The sequence below is a fragment of the Fusarium vanettenii genome (assembly GCF_000151355.1).
Source record: "Fusarium vanettenii 77-13-4 chromosome 1 genomic scaffold NECHAsca_1_chr1_3_0, whole genome shotgun sequence".
Lineage (NCBI taxonomy): Eukaryota > Fungi > Ascomycota > Sordariomycetes > Hypocreales > Nectriaceae > Fusarium > Fusarium vanettenii.
The window spans coordinates 2,256,196-2,274,446 of NW_003315881.1; the positions used below are offsets into that span (position 1 = coordinate 2,256,196).

General features: G+C 52.5%; 7 protein-coding genes across 7 annotated transcripts; 3 read left to right on the plus strand and 4 right to left on the minus strand.

The window, feature by feature from the left end:
• Window positions 1–703: 703 nt before the first annotated feature.
• On the plus strand, window positions 704–2,204 carry NECHADRAFT_75030 (uncharacterized protein; the record flags this gene model as incomplete). Its single annotated transcript, XM_003053610.1, has 2 exons — window positions 704–1,399; window positions 1,458–2,204. The coding sequence occupies 2 exons, from the start codon at window positions 704–706 to the stop codon at window positions 2,202–2,204; spliced, it is 1,443 nt and encodes a 480-aa protein (XP_003053656.1).
• NECHADRAFT_102381 (uncharacterized protein) lies at window positions 2,173–3,079 on the minus strand. Its single transcript, XM_003054335.1, has one exon. The coding sequence runs from the start codon at window positions 2,956–2,958 to the stop codon at window positions 2,452–2,454; it is 507 nt and encodes a 168-aa protein (XP_003054381.1). The 5' UTR covers window positions 2,959–3,079; the 3' UTR covers window positions 2,173–2,451.
• A 950-nt stretch (window positions 3,080–4,029) lies between these two features.
• Window positions 4,030–6,546, plus strand: NECHADRAFT_65714 (uncharacterized protein; the record flags this gene model as incomplete). The annotated part of the gene is made up of 1 exon (XM_003053611.1): window positions 4,030–6,546. The coding sequence occupies one exon, from the start codon at window positions 4,030–4,032 to the stop codon at window positions 6,544–6,546; it is 2,517 nt and encodes an 838-aa protein (XP_003053657.1).
• Window positions 6,547–7,996: 1,450 nt separating this feature from the next.
• Window positions 7,997–10,668, minus strand: NECHADRAFT_90203 (uncharacterized protein; the record flags this gene model as incomplete). The annotated part of the gene is made up of 3 exons (XM_003054336.1): window positions 7,997–8,174; window positions 8,227–10,499; window positions 10,600–10,668. 3 exons carry the CDS (start codon window positions 10,666–10,668, stop codon window positions 7,997–7,999), a joined length of 2,520 nt encoding a protein of 839 aa, XP_003054382.1.
• An 807-nt stretch (window positions 10,669–11,475) lies between these two features.
• Window positions 11,476–11,881, plus strand: NECHADRAFT_75034 (uncharacterized protein; the record flags this gene model as incomplete). Its single annotated transcript, XM_003053612.1, has 2 exons — window positions 11,476–11,518; window positions 11,580–11,881. 2 exons carry the CDS (start codon window positions 11,476–11,478, stop codon window positions 11,879–11,881), a joined length of 345 nt encoding a protein of 114 aa, XP_003053658.1.
• Window positions 11,882–12,184: 303 nt separating this feature from the next.
• Window positions 12,185–12,949, minus strand: NECHADRAFT_75035 (uncharacterized protein; the record flags this gene model as incomplete). The annotated part of the gene is made up of 1 exon (XM_003054337.1): window positions 12,185–12,949. The coding sequence occupies one exon, from the start codon at window positions 12,947–12,949 to the stop codon at window positions 12,185–12,187; it is 765 nt and encodes a 254-aa protein (XP_003054383.1).
• Window positions 12,950–13,640: 691 nt separating this feature from the next.
• NECHADRAFT_57487 (uncharacterized protein) lies at window positions 13,641–18,169 on the minus strand (the record flags this gene model as incomplete). Its single annotated transcript, XM_003054338.1, has 8 exons — window positions 13,641–14,707; window positions 14,760–14,823; window positions 14,874–15,191; window positions 15,247–15,898; window positions 15,949–16,274; window positions 16,967–17,347; window positions 17,397–18,013; window positions 18,071–18,169. 8 exons carry the CDS (start codon window positions 18,167–18,169, stop codon window positions 13,811–13,813), a joined length of 3,354 nt encoding a protein of 1,117 aa, XP_003054384.1. The 3' UTR covers window positions 13,641–13,810.
• Window positions 18,170–18,251: the final 82 nt, after the last annotated feature.

The following is an 18,251-nucleotide window of genomic DNA, read 5'->3' on the forward strand; positions in this document are numbered from 1 at the left end:
CGGGCATGACAAATATCGACTTGAGTTGTTCATCGGTGGTAAGTCCCGACGTCGTTCGGGTTGGCGTCATGCATTCATTTCCTTCATCACAAGCAAAAGCGCCCTCTCTCTACTAAACAAGCTCCTCCCAACGGAAAGCCTCTTCCATCAACGCCATCAGCTCCCAAGATCGCAGTCAACCTGGTTAGTCCCGTCAAAGCCCGGCCCCTAGCCTCGACTCCCCGCGACGCCGATCTCATTCCCCACGTCCGTGCCCCCCTTTTTTCCCTTTGAGATTCACGAGTCAGTACCTGCATCTTCATCGATCCCCCTGGCTGGGAGTGTGTGAGTGCTGAACGGTGCGTCGGTGATAGGTTCGAGCCACACCTCGCCTCGCCATCGGATGCTCGGCTTACATCTGGCGCGAACTGTTGGATCGAAAGGCCTCTAAAATGCTACTACCGATACGGCAGCTACCTTACTGTAGCTAGTCCTGCCCGGGAGGTGGGAGGGCGCATGATTGCTGGATCCCACGCTCAGGGTCGTTCAAGTATTACAGTAGGAAGATGCACAAAAAGAAGCTTGTTCCGTGTCGAGGCTTGAGTCCCTCGGCCCTTTTCGTCTGTGTCTATCTTCAGTGTCCATCATTCAGTTTCCCCATCTCCTTCTTGATGACTGCCGGACTCCATGCAGCCCGAAGCCCAGCAGCATCACCACCATCATCATGGCAACCGCAGGTGAAGAGTACTTGAAGGCGCACTCGGAAAGCGAGTCCATCGCGCCTCTGCCATCCAGCCTCCGCAACGGTCTCATCGCCATCTCCGTCTTTGCTCTGCTCTCCTTCCTCCTCGCCTCAACTCTCTTTCTATACTTGACCTACAAGCTCCTGGCATGGCACATCCAGAAGAAGAATCGCGCCGACAACATCGCAAGAAACATCCCCGACCCTGAACCCGTTGCCGACTTTACTTATCAGGAGGGGCCGTTTGGGCCTCAGGGGCAGTCTTCGAGGGCAGTACACGGCCAGAGCGCTGAGCGCATCAAGGCTGCTGGAAACAATCCTCCCAACCAGTTCCTTATCCTCGTCTTCAACCTCATTATTGCCGATATGCACCAGGGCGCTGCCTTTCTTCTAAGCGTTACCTGGATCCAAAGAGGCGGCATCTTTATCGACACTCCTACATGCTTTGTTCAAGGTCTCTTTGATTCCAACGGGGACTTGTCATCGAGTTTATTCATTACAGCCATTGCCGTTCACACATATCTCTCGGTCGTTAGAGACTATCGACCACCCCAAAGGGTCTTGTATGCAGTCATTATAGGAATCTGGATATTTGTGTACTCTCTCGCCATTATCCCTTTGTTGGCCACCAACAATGGCAGAAATGTCGGGGGTTACTATGTTCGCGCTGGCCCATGGGTAAGTTACCTATCAAGAAGAGCACTCATCGATTGCGACTATACTAACATAATTCAAGTGCTGGATTAACGACGCTTACGAGAACCTTCGACTACTCACTCATTACCTCTTTATTTTCCTTTCTCTCGTCACAACCAGTGTTCTCTACATCGCCATATACATATCACTTAGACGACAGGCCAAGGGAAGCGCAGAAAAAGACGGCTCGAATAATCGTGTCAAGTTCAACCATAACCCAGCTTTCCTCGTGTACCCTCTGATCTACGTCATGTGCACTCTTCCTCTCGCCCTCGGCCGTATTGCCACCATGGCTGGCGCCCACGTTCCTATGGGATACTACTGCTTCGCCGGAACCCTCATCGCCAGTAACGGATCCTTTGATTGCGTGCTGTTCGGCACGACCCGACATGCCATTGTCTTCGGTTCCAAAGACGAAGTCGATATTGAGGACACGGGCCTCGAGACCTTTGCCTTTATGCGTACCCCTGCCAACCGATACGGCAACACTGTCTGGATCCAAGGCGGAGAGTCCCATTCCGACGGCATGGGAGGAGTTGGGGGATGGTGGCAACGGCTGGGGAGCAGGTCTGACAAGGTATCAGGAGCTCTACGCACCCGTACCCTCAGCCAGGAGTCTCTGAGGAGTGCAGCGCGCAACGAGATGGCCATCCAGATGGACGTGGTCACATCCGTGGCGGTGGAGATTGAGGTGGACAAGGATAGAGATCCGAGATTCCCTGACCCGTCGATGAGCCAGACTCCATCGCTGAGCAGCGGGGAGAAGCATGTCATAAGGAGTTTCTAGGGCAGGCCTTTGTGACTCGCTCAGACCCCATTCATTATCTGATTGAGGGTAACGAGACATGCCGTATATAGACCGAGAATGTCTGTCCATACATACCTAGATACCCAACATTCTGTTCTCTTGGATCATATCATACTCAAGATCTAGTCTTTAATCTAAGCAATTTCTATATACCAAGTCTTCCTCTAAAAAGTCCTGTGAAGCCTTCTACCACACCACACACTCTGTCTGGATAAGCTTACTTCTGTCACGAAGATCCCTTTAGCCTCTCGACCATCTTGCCATGCACCCCTTTCCACCCATCTTCGCACGAACCTTTGACCACACCCACAAGCAATCTAGAACACGCAATGACGACATCCTCGACGATCTCGCACCTCCCATCCTCTGCCTCCTCGATCTGCCACACCGTCTCCAGCACCATGCCCATCGGACCTCTCATGCGGATGAAGACCCCGCTCTCAAGGTTAAAGAACTCTGCATTGCTGACAACGTCGGAGTCCCAGAGGCCCGCCGGCAGGGCATGCACTCTGTCTGTGATTGAGTAGCACTTGGGCGAGGCGACGACGGGCTGGCCCCCGGGAGGAGGCGCAGGAGCCGGATCCTGAGGCGTCTGCAGAGCCTCGAACTTGATCATGTGAGGATCGCACTTGATGAAGAATTCGTGGTCGTGCAGCATCTCGACACCCTTGGACGGTGGGATGCCGGCGGGGATGGCTGAGACGTGCCGAATCTGGGCCGTGGTCCGGAACATGTTTTCCTCGAGGGAGAAATAAAGAGGCGTCACGGACGTGGCAAAAATCTCACGTGGCTGCAGCTGTTGGAGGGAGGGCTGGTTATGGTTTTGCGCGGGCGTTTTGGTGTGTTGATTGCGGGATGATACTGTACAGTTGAGCCAGTGACAGGTTTGGAGTTGGAGGGTAGAGGCTGAAGGCAATGGATGGCGGCGGAGGTGACGCCCTGGTTTTAAGAGCGAGACACATCATAGCGTCCTGTAGCGCATGGTAGAGTAGCATTTTACCAAGGTTAGAGGGCATGGGGATTCCAGTTTCATGGGACGAGAGATGCAACCCTCATTTCCTCATGTTTGCGCCTTGGTGGTGATTAGCTACAGTAGCTGCGGCTGCGGTTACAGCCCGGACGGCTATTGTCTCGTCTCGTCTGAGCGTCCATGCGTTTGATGCTTCTCAACTCTTGGCGGCACGGGTCGAACCGCAGTGATTGTTGTGAGGATATTGTGATTATGGCGGATAAGATTATTGTACGAAAAATACGAACTGCATTGGACACTCCAAGAAGGACTCATATTAAGGGTACTTGCTCTTCTGTTCACTTCTCATGATGTCCAGGTCTGTTCAGACTTCAAAGTGGCCATTGCTTCTTCGCCAAGGAATTCAACGATATGCCATGGCTGAAGGATACAATGAATCAAGCAACAAGGCTTGAAAAGATGCGTAAAGTAAATCTGACAATTTCTCCCCATCAAATCAAGGGATAATAGCACAATTTCATTGCCAGGAATTATACACGTTGAAATAATTGCAGTGCAAATGGTTGCTTACGATCGTCAGGGCCTGTCATGGCGATCCCTTAGATCAAGGAGATGTCATGTGACTTCGCGATTCCCACTTTGCCTCCCAGCGCGGTCTCGCGTGTAGCGTTAACCCCCATCCCACTTTGACTGATTCTCGTGCTCCTCGCAAGTTGTCGTGTCTGCCTCTTGGGCTTTGATCCCCATCTCAATCCTTCCCGATTAGGATTTTCTTGGATCTTTCATGCAATAATTCAACGCCCCTCGTTTCCGCCGCTTAAATCACCCTTCATAATGGTTACGTCAACCAAATCCAATCGATCCCGCACTCCGAGGAAGCCCGCTTCCAACTTTTCAAAAAAGCCCGTCAAAGCCAACAAAAGCATCCTCAGCTTCTTCAAAAAGGAAGGGAAGCAAGAAACTTCGCTTTTCTTGGGTGCAGCACCACAATCCGTCGATGATGAAGACATTTACACTGCCGACGACACGGCTCGATACAACGAGGATGAATCGCCCAGCAAGAGAAGGAAGCTGAGCGAAGAACCCGAGAAGGCGACAAAGAAGGAAACCATTATAAAAACTGAGACGGTGGTCACGGTGGACCAGCCCTCATCGCCTCCCAAGGCAGAGAATGGTTCACGGCCGAAGCAGCCCAAGCCCAAGATCAAGACCCCTTTCGTGATGGACTCGGATAGTGAGGACGAAGGCGAGGACGAACCCGAGACAAAAACCGCCGACAAGGAAACTAGAAAGACTGCCCAATGTACAAAGATACCCCCAAATCACGAGGTCCAAATGGACGGTTTTGCTAAGGACGACAACAAGGACGCAGAAAGCAGGACCCCCACGTTGAAACAGGACGACTCGACATACGAACAATTCGACCACCTCCAGGACATCCCCGATGAAGACCTACTCGAATTAGACGACCTCGAAGGCGAAGAGACACGTGAGATGCGGTTCATGAAGGAACAAGCCCGGCTCGAAGCCGAAGAAGCCGGGGGCGTCGAGCATGAAGACTTTGCAGACGACACCCTCGATGATGGTTCCATGATAGAGAGTTGCCCCATTTGCAACGGGAGTCTGGCCGGCATCTCCACGGACGAAGCAACTCGACATGTCAACTCTTGTCTCGATGGAAACCCAATCCCCTTACCAATCAAGGAGACTCAAGCCCCGAAGAAGCCACCCGAGCCCTCCAAGGCAAAGTCGATTGAAGTCATTAAGAGGTTTGAGCGGGCTGCTATTCCTAGACCCGGCCAAGCCAATCCTTTCAAGATGAATCCCTCAGGCTCCGCACCTAAATCAGCATTTGCAAAGCTCATGTCAAACAATGCTGAGGATTCGGCATGGGCAGAAGCTGCTGCTGCTGAAAACTCTTCTCGAGGGAAGCAGGCTTATGAGAGGACGTGCCCCTTTTACAAGATCATGCCTGGCTTCTCCATCTGCGTCGATGCCTTTCGCTATGGCGCTGTCGAGGGTTGCAAGGCGTACTTCCTGAGCCACTTCCACAGTGACCACTATATTGGCCTAACAGCGAAATGGAGACATGGGCCAATTTACTGCAGCAAGGTTACTGGCAGTCTAGTCAAGCAACAACTTCGAACAGCAGAGAAGTGGGTTGTCGAACTTGAGTTTGAGAAGCCCTACGACATCCCCGGAACCGATGGGGCATCGGTCACCATGATACCTGCAAACCACTGCCCAGGGAGCTCGCTGTTCCTCTTTCAGAAGAATATGAGACATGGAATAGGTAGTCGAGTTCAGCGCATCTTGCATTGTGGAGACTTTCGGGCTTGTCCTGCTCAAGTCCAGCATCCACTACTCAAACCAGAGATCGTCGACTCCATCTCGGGAAAGGTCAAGCAGCAAAAGATTGACATTTGTTACTTGGACACAACATATCTCAATCCTCGTTACTCGTTCCCGCCCCAAAACGACGTCATTAAAGCCTGTGCCGACTTGTGCGGATCAATGTCGCCTGACCCTGATTGCAAAGATGATGTATGGGAGAAAAGCAATGCCCAGGGGACTCAGGGCGTCAGCAAGTTCTTCAAAGGCCCAAAGTCGAACGAGACAGGGAAAGACGGTGCCAAGAAAGGTCCTCGAAAGCGGTTGTTGGTAATATGCGGTACCTACTCGATCGGCAAGGAACGCATCTGCATCTCCATCGCCAAGGCATTAAAGTCCAAGATCTTTGCATCGCCTGGAAAGATCAAGATATGCAAGCAACTCGGTGACCCGGAGCTGACAGCTCTGCTTACTTCGGATCCCCTCGAGGCACAGGTTCATATGCAGATGCTAATGGAGCTACGCGCCGAGACTCTCCAGGAGTATCTCAACAGCTACAAACCTCACTTCAGTCGCATCGTGGGTTTCCGTCCTAGTGGCTGGAACTTCAGGCCTGCCGGCAAGGCTATCGGGGCGAATACTTCACCTGGAAGCATCCAGACAGAGCAGATCCTTCACGGCAAGGGTTGGCGAACCCGTTTTGGATACAAAGACTTTGTGCCGCAGAGGGGTAGTACCAAGGAAGCCATGTGCTTTGGCGTGCCGTACTCGGAACACAGCAGTTTCCGGGAGCTGGCCATGTTTGTCATGAGTTTGAGGATTGAAAGAGTGGTTCCGACAGTCAACGTGGGAAGTGAGCAGTCTAGGAAAAGAATGAAGGGTTGGATAGATCGTTGGATGGCAGAGAGGAGAAGGGGAGGCATTGTAGTGCCACTCATTGAAGGTGAAGATGATGAGAAGATATCAGAAAAGGATTTGTGGGATGGTAAATCGGGCAAGGGAGGGGGAGCATATTGGTAGTGAACTGTGTAGAGTAACGTGTAGAGTATAGCCTCGTTTGGCCATATAATGTCTCGTCATGAAAGCATCACAAGCACGGAATGGGAAAGAAGAGCATTTCATTATCCATATCAGGAGCCAACGCCACATGAATCCCCCTTTTGCCACACCAAGTTATCCATGCACATCTCCCTTGTTGGGAAATCTATTCCATGACACGTCGCTTTGCTTTCATAATACCCCGTTTACTTGGCCTTTGCCTGCTGAGCTGCAGCTTCTACAACGCATCTAGTCAGTCTCGTCTCGTCAACAAAGATTCAAGGCGACTTACCCCTTCGGGTGGCATCTTCCAGCAGCTGCGTGTCCACCGACGCAGCGGGGAGGTGAACATATCTCACCACGGAACCACGGATGAAGACGTTCTTAACGGAGCTCTATCACAGAGTTAGCGCTATAATTTTGACAAGAGTAAAGGGGGCGTGCCATGTGTGGGTACTTGAGCTCTTCGACAACCTGGATATCGTCAAGCTTGATGTTGAGATACTGGTCCACGCTCTTGAGGATGCCCTTGAGCTGGATATCGTTCTTGAGCTCGACCGTGACCTCATGGTCGATGAGGGTCTTGAAAAAGCTTGAAAATTCATGTCAGCATACAAAAAGGTATGGGGGGTTACGCTGGGAAGGGGGTGAATGAGTACCTGAAGAAGAGCATCTTGTCGGTGGGAGAGAGGGTGAGTGAGAGAGAATGAGCCGGGGTTCTTGAGCCTCGCAACGCCTTGGCCTCACGTTTAAATGGGGTATCTGTCCGTGTGAAAGAGTTATAGGGCCTTCTTGATTGATTCACGGACTTTAACGGCGTAAAAGAATCGTTTAGATGAGGACGCGGGCGGTTTAGTTGGTTGGTGGTGCAGGATCTCCATCATGAACGCCAGGCACACGACTGGTATGGTCACGTGACTATATCAAACTCTCAATCACCTCCCATCAGGGCATATCACTCAAATCAAGTGGCAATTCAGATTAAACAAGCAAATGAGACTCGGTATTATAAATACAATTTCTACGCTTGGACTTCCTATTGTTAATTCTATCAGGCATTCAGTCTACTCCATATTCACTCTGTAGTTACACAGTCCTTGAACAGGACAAACCGTACAACTCCCCTCCGCCTTGATACACCTCCCCTGGATGCGGACAAAACATCTCAGGAACACGTCAAATGGTGTTTTTCTTTATGCAGCAGCGAGTACCTTGTTTCCCATATGCACACCCTCGCTTTCCAATATAGCTCAGCTGGACCACACAGTAAAAAAGCGCTCCCCGTGCCCCAGTTCATGCGTTGCGCTACGTTATGTAGTTAAAATCAATCGAGATCCATGCCCCCCTTTCCCAACGCCATGCAAAGCCCAGTAAATGGTGGTTTTTCACTTTCTTCCTTTCGTGATTTCGTGACATTAGAGCCATGGCGGATTTAGGCCACGTAACGGTACAGTGATGGCATGCCGTCCTCGTCGGGTCGCTCCAGGTACTCTCTCGCGATGAGATCCTCAATGCGCTTCTTGATGAGGGACACTTCGGGTCGGAACCGGCCAGAGAGCTGAGTGAGAACTTCGCTGACGAGCTGTGAGTGGCTGAGTTCCTTGCGGGACCTGTATCTGGTTAGTATGTTTGTATGCGTGGTCTACGACACCAAATACGTACTTCATGATTCTCACAACTGCCGCGTCGACAATGTGAGCTCTCGTCTGGTTGTTCTTTTCCTCAGTCTTCTTTCTCTCGCTCGTATCCTCAACCTTGGATACTGCATTGATGATGGGCGCCTTGATTCTGATCGTCTTGCTCTGGAAGGAGGCGTTGAAGGTGAACTTGTCAGTGGGCTTCACCGACTTGGACAGGGGCTCCTTGGCCAGGACGCGTGATTTGGGCGCCACAGCGATGGCCGTCAGAGTTCGCATAAGATCTTGGGTCGAGATGTTGGTTTTGGCTTGAATCTCCTCAAAGCTGAGAGACTCGCCCTCAGCCAGGTCGTTGAAGAGTAGCAGAACAACCATACCGAAGGTTGGCACGTTGATCTCATATCTCCGCTCCCGAGCCAACGGACCAGATTTGCCAGGGATAGCTGGGAATGTACACTTGACATCGGCGCTTCCAGTTGTGCCAATCCAGGTGAGCTTGCGTCCGTTGCGGTTGGTAAGGTAAAACTGCTCGAAGCTCGCCTGCAGTCGTTGCACCTCAGGTGGGTATTCGCACGTCACTCGGGAGCCCTCACCAATCTGTGCGGTTCGACCCATAACCTCAGGAGGCCAATAGTTGGTCGTGAGCACGTTGATGTTGAGATCTATGACCTTGGCACCGTCACCAACGTTGCGGATGTGGTCTCGGTAGCCACTGCTAAGATCAGAGGAAGTGGCCAGGTCTCTGAACATGCCCTCAAACTTGCTAGTGAACTGCTGGCCCATTTCTTGCTTCATCCGAGAAATGATTTGTTTTTCAACGTCATGGCTCTCCGACTTTGCGTGGAGAAGTCGTCGTGCCAGGTGTCTCTGGTAATACGTCTGGAACAGGTCCCTATCCTGCAGGTACCGAATCAGAACAATTGCCTTTTCAAGGACGACATCAACCTCAGCCTCCGTCTTGCCCTTGATGCCTCTCTTCAGGTTATCATCGATAAACAACGAGACGTATTCAGAGCACCGAGAAAACATGTTGATGAAGTCGGAGAAGCTCTTGGTAAGGGCACTCTGGATGATCAAGTCGTTCTGGAAGCACTGTGCCCAGAGCGCATCAAACTTGTCCTTCAGACGCAACACATCGTCCACCCACTTGACAGCAGCAGCTGTCTGCTGCGCAGCAGGGTTCAGAGTCTTTGACTTGTCCCCTTCGCCACCTTCCTCGCCTTCACCATGGCCAGCCGAGAAGTCGGTGCTCTTGAGGTTCTTCTCAATCTCCAAACCAAGCTCAACCACACGGTGTTGCAGGATCTCCTTAAGTGCCGTCTTCTTGGAGTCGACTCGCGAGATAAGACGGTAAAGGATAGAGAGTTCGTCAATCTTGTCGTTGTCGATCATCCATCTCAAACCACTTCCTTCCAGCGCGAGGAACTCGGACATGTGGGCGACAATGAGCTCCTGGTCGATGGTTTCCGTAACCTTTGGTAACGTCTCCAACTCGATCGTAGTCCCGCACCGGTCAATTTCCTCGTTTAGTCGCTGCTGCGTGTGTCGAAGCCAGGTACCAGCGTCTGACTCACGTAAAAGCTTCTTGCCTTCGGCGGCATAATACGTTTTGCTGTTGGCGAGGAATCGAGGCTCGAATACGGTGAGGTATAACTTGTCGTTCTCGCTCTCCTCTTCAGTTTCGTAAAGACAACTAAGCATACGACTGCAGCTTCGAACGAGGTTTCTGTCGATAATATCTCCCTCACGCTCCATATCGATCTGGTCGAGGATGACGGATATCAGGATATCAATGACGGTATCCTTGGTGTTGGAGTTCAGGCAAGAACGTAGGATATGGTCTCGGAAGAGGGCGATGGTGGTGGCGAAGATAGGTACTCGCTGTGCCTCGAGATGTGAATAGCCTCGATCGAGGTACATGAGAATATCGGCCGTCATGTTCATCGACATGTTGTGATCCTCCCATGTGTCTCGTAGTCCCTTGAGGAACTTTTCTCCCGTTTGACGTCTCTCGTTGACCGACGTCACCGATGTTCGCTCGACGCCGATGTTGATCAAGCTGGTGGTGACGAGGTCTCGGATCTTGGGGATAACATGGTCGGCAAACCACTGTTCTTCGAAAGCCTTGACCCGATCATACAAGGCCTCACCTTTCTTCTTAAGAACAATCTTGTAGGCTGCGCGATAGAGTTCTTCGAAGGACAGTCGACTGCAGTTCTTCTGGTGGATGTCACGGAGGGCCTCCTTGAGCATGTTCCAGCAAGCCTCAAAGTCGCCTCCTTCGTCGCGTTCGTTCGGCTGTAACGGTGAGGTCAGCACACTTCACCCAAGCACATAGCCTCCTCTTGCACAGGTCGAATTCTTGACATGTCCGTGGAAGGGCGCTTTCCAGACTTACACGCACGATGCGACGAGGGGGACGAATCCGCCCAGTTCGTGCGCCAGATCCGCCTCTTCCGGATATCATGTTGCCGTGCCCAAGATCTCTCGAGATGTCGTCGTCAAGTAACAAATTAAGGCAGGCAGAGCGCGTTCGCGTGGCTCGGTTTGACTTGAACTCAGAGAATAGTGGGGTAACGGTAGAGGGGAGTCGGTATCGAGGCGGGGGTAGAAGGGCCGCTGCGCTGTAGGCAAAGAAGCAAGAGAGAGTCAGTTAATGCAACGGAGGATTCTGACCCCGAGTATCCAGAGGATGGTCCAGGGGGAGAAGAGGAAACTCGGGGCTCAGGCATCAGGCGAGCTTCGTGAAAGATGACATGCTCAGGATTGACGAGACGAGGCTACAATCCAATTTATGGGTGGCCATTCGGTCTCCAGCAGGTCCACGAACTGGGTTACTGAGCGCCCCAATTAACTTTGGTCCGGGGCAGCATGTGGGCGCTTGCCCGAAGCTCAACCGGTCACGTGGGACCTCTCAAGCAGCAAACATCGACCTCCCTTCCAACAGGCAACGTCACGTGCACCTCCCCAGCTCCCGAACCTTGATTTTTCCGACCGACTTTCTCGACGCCGTGTTGCAGCCTCAGCCTCACGCCGAATCACGACGCGCGCGAGACCCAACCTCAACCGACCGACTTTTGAGCATTCACCACTCAACATCTCTTAGCGGCTGAAGCGCATTTTACACTTATAAGCCGCCAAGATGAAGCTCGTTCGGTAAGCTCAAACTCCCCTTCCATCTCTTGCGCCGCGTCGCGCCGCAGTTTGGAGATTATGCTGAGCTTACTCTTTCAAGCACGAGCTCTTGGGCTAACATGTCACGACCAGATTCCTGATGAAATGCGCCAACGAGACGGTGACAATTGAGTTGAAGAATGGTATGGGAGCAGCATACCCCTCATTCACAAACTCTCGGGCTTAACACTGACCTTGGTACAGGCACCATTGTCCACGGCACCATCTCCTCCGTCTCTCCCCAGATGAACACGGCTCTCCGCAACGTCAAGATGACCATTAAGGGCCAGGACCCCGTCTCCCTCGACACCATGAACATCCGAGGCTCCACCATCCGATACTTTATCCTCCCCGACTCGTTACCCCTCGACACCCTCCTCATCGACGATGCGCCCAAGCCCAAGAACAAGGCCCGCAAGGAGGCCGAGCGGGGCGGTGGCCGAGGGCGCGGCAGGGGTGGTGGTAGGGGACGTGGTCGCGGCCGCGGACGGGGAGGACGACCTTAGAATGGCTACACGGATGGGATCAATGGTCACACGAATGGGTATACAGACGGAGGGATGAATGGGAGAAGGTCGAGTAGGGCTTGAAGAGATCGGGACCGCGGACGGGGCGCGACGACGTGAGGGGTTTTATCAAACGGTATCACGACGATATCAACTATTCACCAATGGATTGGCGTTCGGGATGCTTGGCCCTAAAAACTGTATGAATCATCGGCGGGTGGGTATCGCTTGTTTTGGTATGAAAAGATATCTGAATACATGCTCTTGCACGCCTCCAACCCGGCATCTTCTCCGCTATACTTGTTACTCCGCTGGGTTCGCATAGTCTCGCCATATCCGCACGATCTGCAGCTTTTCCCAGCCAGCTTGCTTGCCGCTGGTGCCCACGGTAAGAGTCCGCCACTCGGGTCCGAATCTTTGGATGCGCTGCTTGACCTCTTCAGGCTTGTTCTGGGCACAGAGGAGGATGTAAGCACATCCGCGACGGGAGAGGACTTGCGGTAGCCCTTCAATAAGCCTGTCGGTCGTCTCCATGCCGTCCAGCCCACCAGCGTACGACAAGGCCAAGAGGTATGAGTCGTCATCGAAGGAGGGTTTCGCGCTCACAGCCAGATCATCCGCGACAAACGACTCGGGCCGAGCAGGCATCTCAGGTGTAGGCACATACGGCGGGTTAAAGATGAGGACGTCGACAGAACCCTCACGCAAAGGAGTGACAAGGTCACCCATGCACGAGCCCAGGTACAAGCCGTGGGTGTCGACATTGTCAGACTCGGCTTTGCCAACGGTGCCGACAGTAGCTCGGCACGCAAAGGCGTTCATGTCGACGCCCGCGGTGAGGATGTTGCGTGTGCCAAAGAGAGTCTGCGCATGGGCGTTGACAAAGGCGAGGACGACTCCTGAGCCTGTGCCGACCTCCACCACAAGGGGGGCAGCATCCGGAAAGGCTTGGTTGAGAAATGCAGTCTCTGTGGCGGATGAAAGCGTATCTAGGAGGAGGTAGGAATCCTCTGCGGGTTCATAGACCCGCTCGTAAGGAACATGAGAAGTGTCTGGGGTCGGTAACATGGTTCATATGACTGGAGAGTTGTGAGATGTAGTTGAGTTTTGAAGCTTCACAAACTGCACGATTAGAAAAACTATCATGGCGGAAAGTGGGTGCGGCACGTGATGCAGCTGGAGTTCGAGTGTCAGAGCTATCGATATTAACCAAGAGGAAATCAAGCAATGGAAGAGAGATGAAGTGTTGAATTTCACATGCCTCGATGGCATATGGTGTCGAAATATGTTGTGTTGAGGGCTTGTATAGGAGCTGCAAGTCGATCCCAATCCAGCCTTAGACACTCTTAACTCAGGTCCTTCTTCAACAAATTGTCTTGACCCTCCATCACCACCCATCAGTTCATAACGGATCAATGATACCACTCATAGAACCACGCACTTCATTTCGCAACCCCAATCGTCTCTGCCAGGTCCAACCCCCCACTTGATCCCCCGTCCCATACTCTCAACCATCCGGACCAGGTTGCGGTCATATTCGCCGTGGAGATCGCAACGAGGGCAAGGTCGGCTCTTGGTGCGATAGTATTTAGGAGGTTGCTTGGCCGTGCCATCGCAAAAGGTCGGGCAGTTGTTAAGTCCCATGAGTGGTTCGCACGGCTCCGTGACGACGACCCAGATGTGTTTGCAGTCTTTGTGCTCGAAGCAGGTCACGGTGCACATGTTGATGGCTGTTTGAGGTTGGGCGAACTTGAAGGTGGGAGGTATCGCACGAGATGTTGTTTGATAAAGAAAGTTGTATTGTTAAGAAAAACTTATTGGAAGGCCTGTGAATCAGTATCCAAGCCCTCACATACAAACGCCGAGCCAGTGCCTCTCCAAACGCATTCTGATGAGAATCACCACCTAAAGAAAAACTCCTCGCAATGCTTATGAAACCCGATCCATCAAGCCCCTGAAAGAAGATGCTGCCGTGTTGTCGTCTCTAAGTGTACCGCTCTCATCTAGCTCAGCATCGCCACTATCATCGTCAATTGCTTCCTCGCTGGATGGGACGAGCCGTGAGAGCATGGTTTCCATCCTGCGCATGGCCCTTTCCATGTTTTCAAGCCTCTCTGCCGTTCCCTCCAAGACGTCTGCGTCGGAGAATGATCCTCGAAGCTTCTGCGGGATGCCCGGGAACATGGAATCACGTCGAGACGGACGTCGAACATTAGGGTCGTTCTGGCGGTTATGGTCGTTCGGACGACCATGGTCGAGCTCAGCCGTCGCATTCCGCGTAAACTGTCTCCGAATGAGATGATGCGTCAAGTCATCGTCGACGGCGATATCGTCGTGCACCGTCTCCGGTGGTGGAACCTGGAACACGGCACGCAGATCTCGATGGACGGTCAACCGCCACTTCTTCCAGAACCGACTCTTGGTCGGCGGTGGAGCCTTGACCTCGGTAGGATCCTCGACAACGCGAGAAGGCCAGAGTAGACGGCGCTCAGCAACGGCGATGAGGATAAGTACTGGGAAGTTGAGGGTTTTGACAGCCGCGACGTGGATCTTGTGGAACCACCGGGGGTTGACGATGAACTTGAGGGGGATGAACAGAAACACTGCAAGGATGTTGAACGGCGGCTGGTACGCAAAGACGGCGTCAGCCTTGACGCCCTCGAGTGTGAGGACTGCTCGTCGAAAGTTGATCTCTTGTATGGCGTTGGACGAGATGTTGCTAAAGGTGTTGGATAACATGGACACCAAGATCGTGAGGAACAGTGTGTTGCCCAAGAAAGCAAAGGCCACCATGACACTGGGCCCCAATAGCCAGTGAAACTCGGTCTAGATATGTGTCAGAAGAAATCCAATAGCGGGTGACGGGGTGAGGACTAACTGATCTCTGGATGCCTGTACCGTCAAGCCCAAACCAGATGTAGATCATCCATTTCGAGATAGTCCTAGAATATTGTAAGCCCAAGACTTGTCAACTTGTCTGAGAGAGACATACACTATGGGGTGAGCTCCCTCGCCGAGCCAGAGGAGCGACAGCAAGAAGCCGAGGAAGCACCAAGCAGACAGTGCCGTCAGAAAGAAGAAATCGGCTACCATCGACCTAAGTGATAAGAAGACCAAGTTGTCGCTAAGTAGGTTGAACGCCAAACGCGGGACCAACACAGGGGCGGCGAGCGCGAGCACGTCGTATGCTTGCTCAATCATGTTTATATCATCACTACGCCATCCGTAGATGCGCAGGACGAGGTATACCCAATAGATGAGAACAAAGGCGACATCGAGGAATGACCAGAGGTTCTGGGTATACACGTTCCTAAACACGGTCAGTAAACTTGTAAAAAATCAAGTGGTGATGGGCGTGGACTCACCATCCGTGTGCCAGGATAGTAGCAAACTGGTCCAGACCCCATCCAAAAGCAAAGATGGCAAAGGCAACCTCGACGCCATTGTGTAAGCCCTGGCTCCTTAAAATCATGACGCTAAAATAGAGAGCGAGTAACACTGCGAATTGAAGAGACTCGAGAATGTTTCGGGTGCGAGGAACAATGAGCCGGTACTGGTTGAGAAGAGGCGACTCGCGAGGTTCGTAAATGGATATAGGCTTCAGCTTGTAGTGATCGGGGATAATGTCCCAGAAAGTCGAAGGAGTATAGACAATACGACCCTCGTAGATGGCATCGATAACCTTTTGACAAGTAGCAGAACTCAGAAAGTGCTTGCTCTCAGTCACAATGGCAATCTCGAGAGACGGCAGGGTCTTGTGGTGAACCCAGGAGGTGATGCGCTCTGCCTCGGCGCGAATCTCATCAGGGGCATTCTGGAAGGGCTCAAAGCCGGCGACGAGGATGTGGGCCAGCAGGAGGAGACCTTCGTGGCCGACGTGAGCCTCGCCGAAACGACGGAGGATGCGTGTCGCGATGAGCTCGCACAGGGTAGCACGCGTAAAATTGACATTGTGTCTGTTGTTCAGATGAGACTGCTCATCGAGGAACTGAGCACGGTTGACCAGTAAACAGTAAACTATGATAGGTCAGCAAGGTGTTGTGAGAACGAGGTCGAGTCTATCTCACTGATAGAAATATCATTTAGGCCATAGAACTTGTCCACCAACGGCCTCACAACAGTGACGTTGATCCTCAGGTCCTGCAGCTGCTCCAAACTCAGATAGTCCTCGACCACGCTGATAATGTCGCGACGGATGCGGTGGATGTTTGTGTACACGGGCAGGTGGCTGTGAGGATCCGTCATGCAGCTGTAGACGGCCTCGGCGTTCTCGACGCCGCCCGTGCTGAGGCGGGTTCCCAGCAGAGGACGCCTCTCCTCCACTCTCGGATCGAATTCGGGATCCGGCAGCGTGATGCGCCGGCGGACGTTGCCGGCCATTGACGCGCCGGGCCTAGAAGGGGTTAATCAATCAAGTGAGGTGTCTGGGTGATGGTGAAATGATCGCGTCGTCGAGTTGTTGAAGAGATAAGTTTTCTAAAGTCCGAAGGGCCAAGCGAGCGATTAACCTGGGCAACCAAGATAAGAAGGCTCAGGCAGTATCTAAAGGTATTTAAGCCTTGGCAAGAAAGAGTTCAATCAAGATTAAAGATTCAATGCACGTCCAGAGGCTTAAAGAAGGTAAAAAAAACTATGCAGGAAATGAAATTGAAATCCCTTGAGCAACGGTCAACGTCATAAAAGTCCAGTGTTTTGGATCTTGAAATCGCTGATGTCGCACTAAAACTGCGCCACTGATTGGACGAGTCCCTGGGCGAAAAAAAAAAACGTGGCGAACCTGGATCGGCTTGAGCCAAGTTTCTTATGCATCTTTTTGACAGGATCTGATAGAGGCAAATCAGATCAGGTGTTAGATAAGGGGACCCTGAATGTGAGGCTTCATTTGTTGGGTTGCAGTCCATCGTTCATTGGAGACTTGGCGTCCACGTGCATGAAATGTGCACAGAACCATGGATAGACACTAACAAGAAGATAACCTACAATCGACATCTCTTTCATGCGCATAGATCTAGTTGTGATCTTGATTTACTCTGAAACAAATGCATACCCTGTCAAAAGCATCCACCATAATTACACATCCCTCACAACTTTGCCTCCTTGCCAGCCCCAGCCTCCTTGGCCAACTCCCAAGCGACCTTTGCCAGCGGTCCCCTGGTCATCGAGTAATGCTTGGCCTTTTCGCTGCTGGCCTGCCTCGCCGCGTACCGCGCCGCGATTCCCTGGCACACGCCCGCGAGCTTCCAGATGCTAAAGGCCATGCCCCATGGCACCTCGGCTCGGGGGTCATATCCGCTCTCCGCCGTGTACCACTCTAGGATCTGCTCCGGCTGCGGGAGGCCCGGCGTCCGTCCGGGGAGGAACTTGGACACGTCGTAGGGTGTGGCTCCCGGGTATTTGGCAGTGTAAAAGTTCATCATGAAGTTGCACACGTCGGATAGAGGATGTCCGATCGTGGACATCTCCCAGCTATACCAGAGTCAGTCAGATGTCATCAAACAACAAGGTAAAAACATACTCTAGAATACCAATGACTCTTGGCTCCGTCTTGTGAAACACCAGGTTGTCAATCTTGTAGTCGCCATGCACAAGAGTCGCCCGGTCCTTGGGCTGCAGTCGCTCATTCTTAAAGAAGCGCACTGTCTCATCAAAGTTGGGGAGCCTTCCCACGGCCTCCTTCGTCTCAATGTCCACGGCCTTTTCCTGGCTTCCGCAGATGGTGACCCACGTGTTGATCTGTCGAGGGTAGAACCCTGATGCTCTGCCAAACTTCTCCAAGCCAACCTTTTGAAAGTCGACGGCATGGAAGCGCGCGAGCGTCACCACAGCGTCACGCCACATGGCCTCACGTTCAGCGGGCTCGACACCCGGCATGGTAAAGTCCTCAAAGATGCGCCCGTCGAGAAACTCCATGATGTAGAACGGGGTGCCGATGACCGAGTCGTCCTCACACAGGCAGTACGTCTTGGGCACAGGAAGGTCAGTGTGTTCAAGGGCGTGCATGATGCGGTATTCACGCTCAACCTTGTGCGCCGTCTTGGAGAGGAGCTTTCCAGGAGGCTTCTTTCGCATCACGAAGCGCTCACCATCAGTGGCCGTGATCTGGTACGTGGGGTTGGATTGACCAAAGCCGAACTGATTGACGTCACATGGTCAGCCATTTCCAGAGTCGAAGGGCGGTCGTGAACTCACTTGCTTCAGATCAATCGGCGTCTTGATAGCTGGCACATTATCCGAAATGTACCTCTCAAGCGCCGCCTCGTCGACGGGCTGCCGTACCCTGCCAGCCATGACCAAGAGTGTTGATTCCTCGTCTCAGTGATGTGGGCTGCTCAGTGATCAAGGGAGCTTCCAGGTCTTGCGAGACACAAAT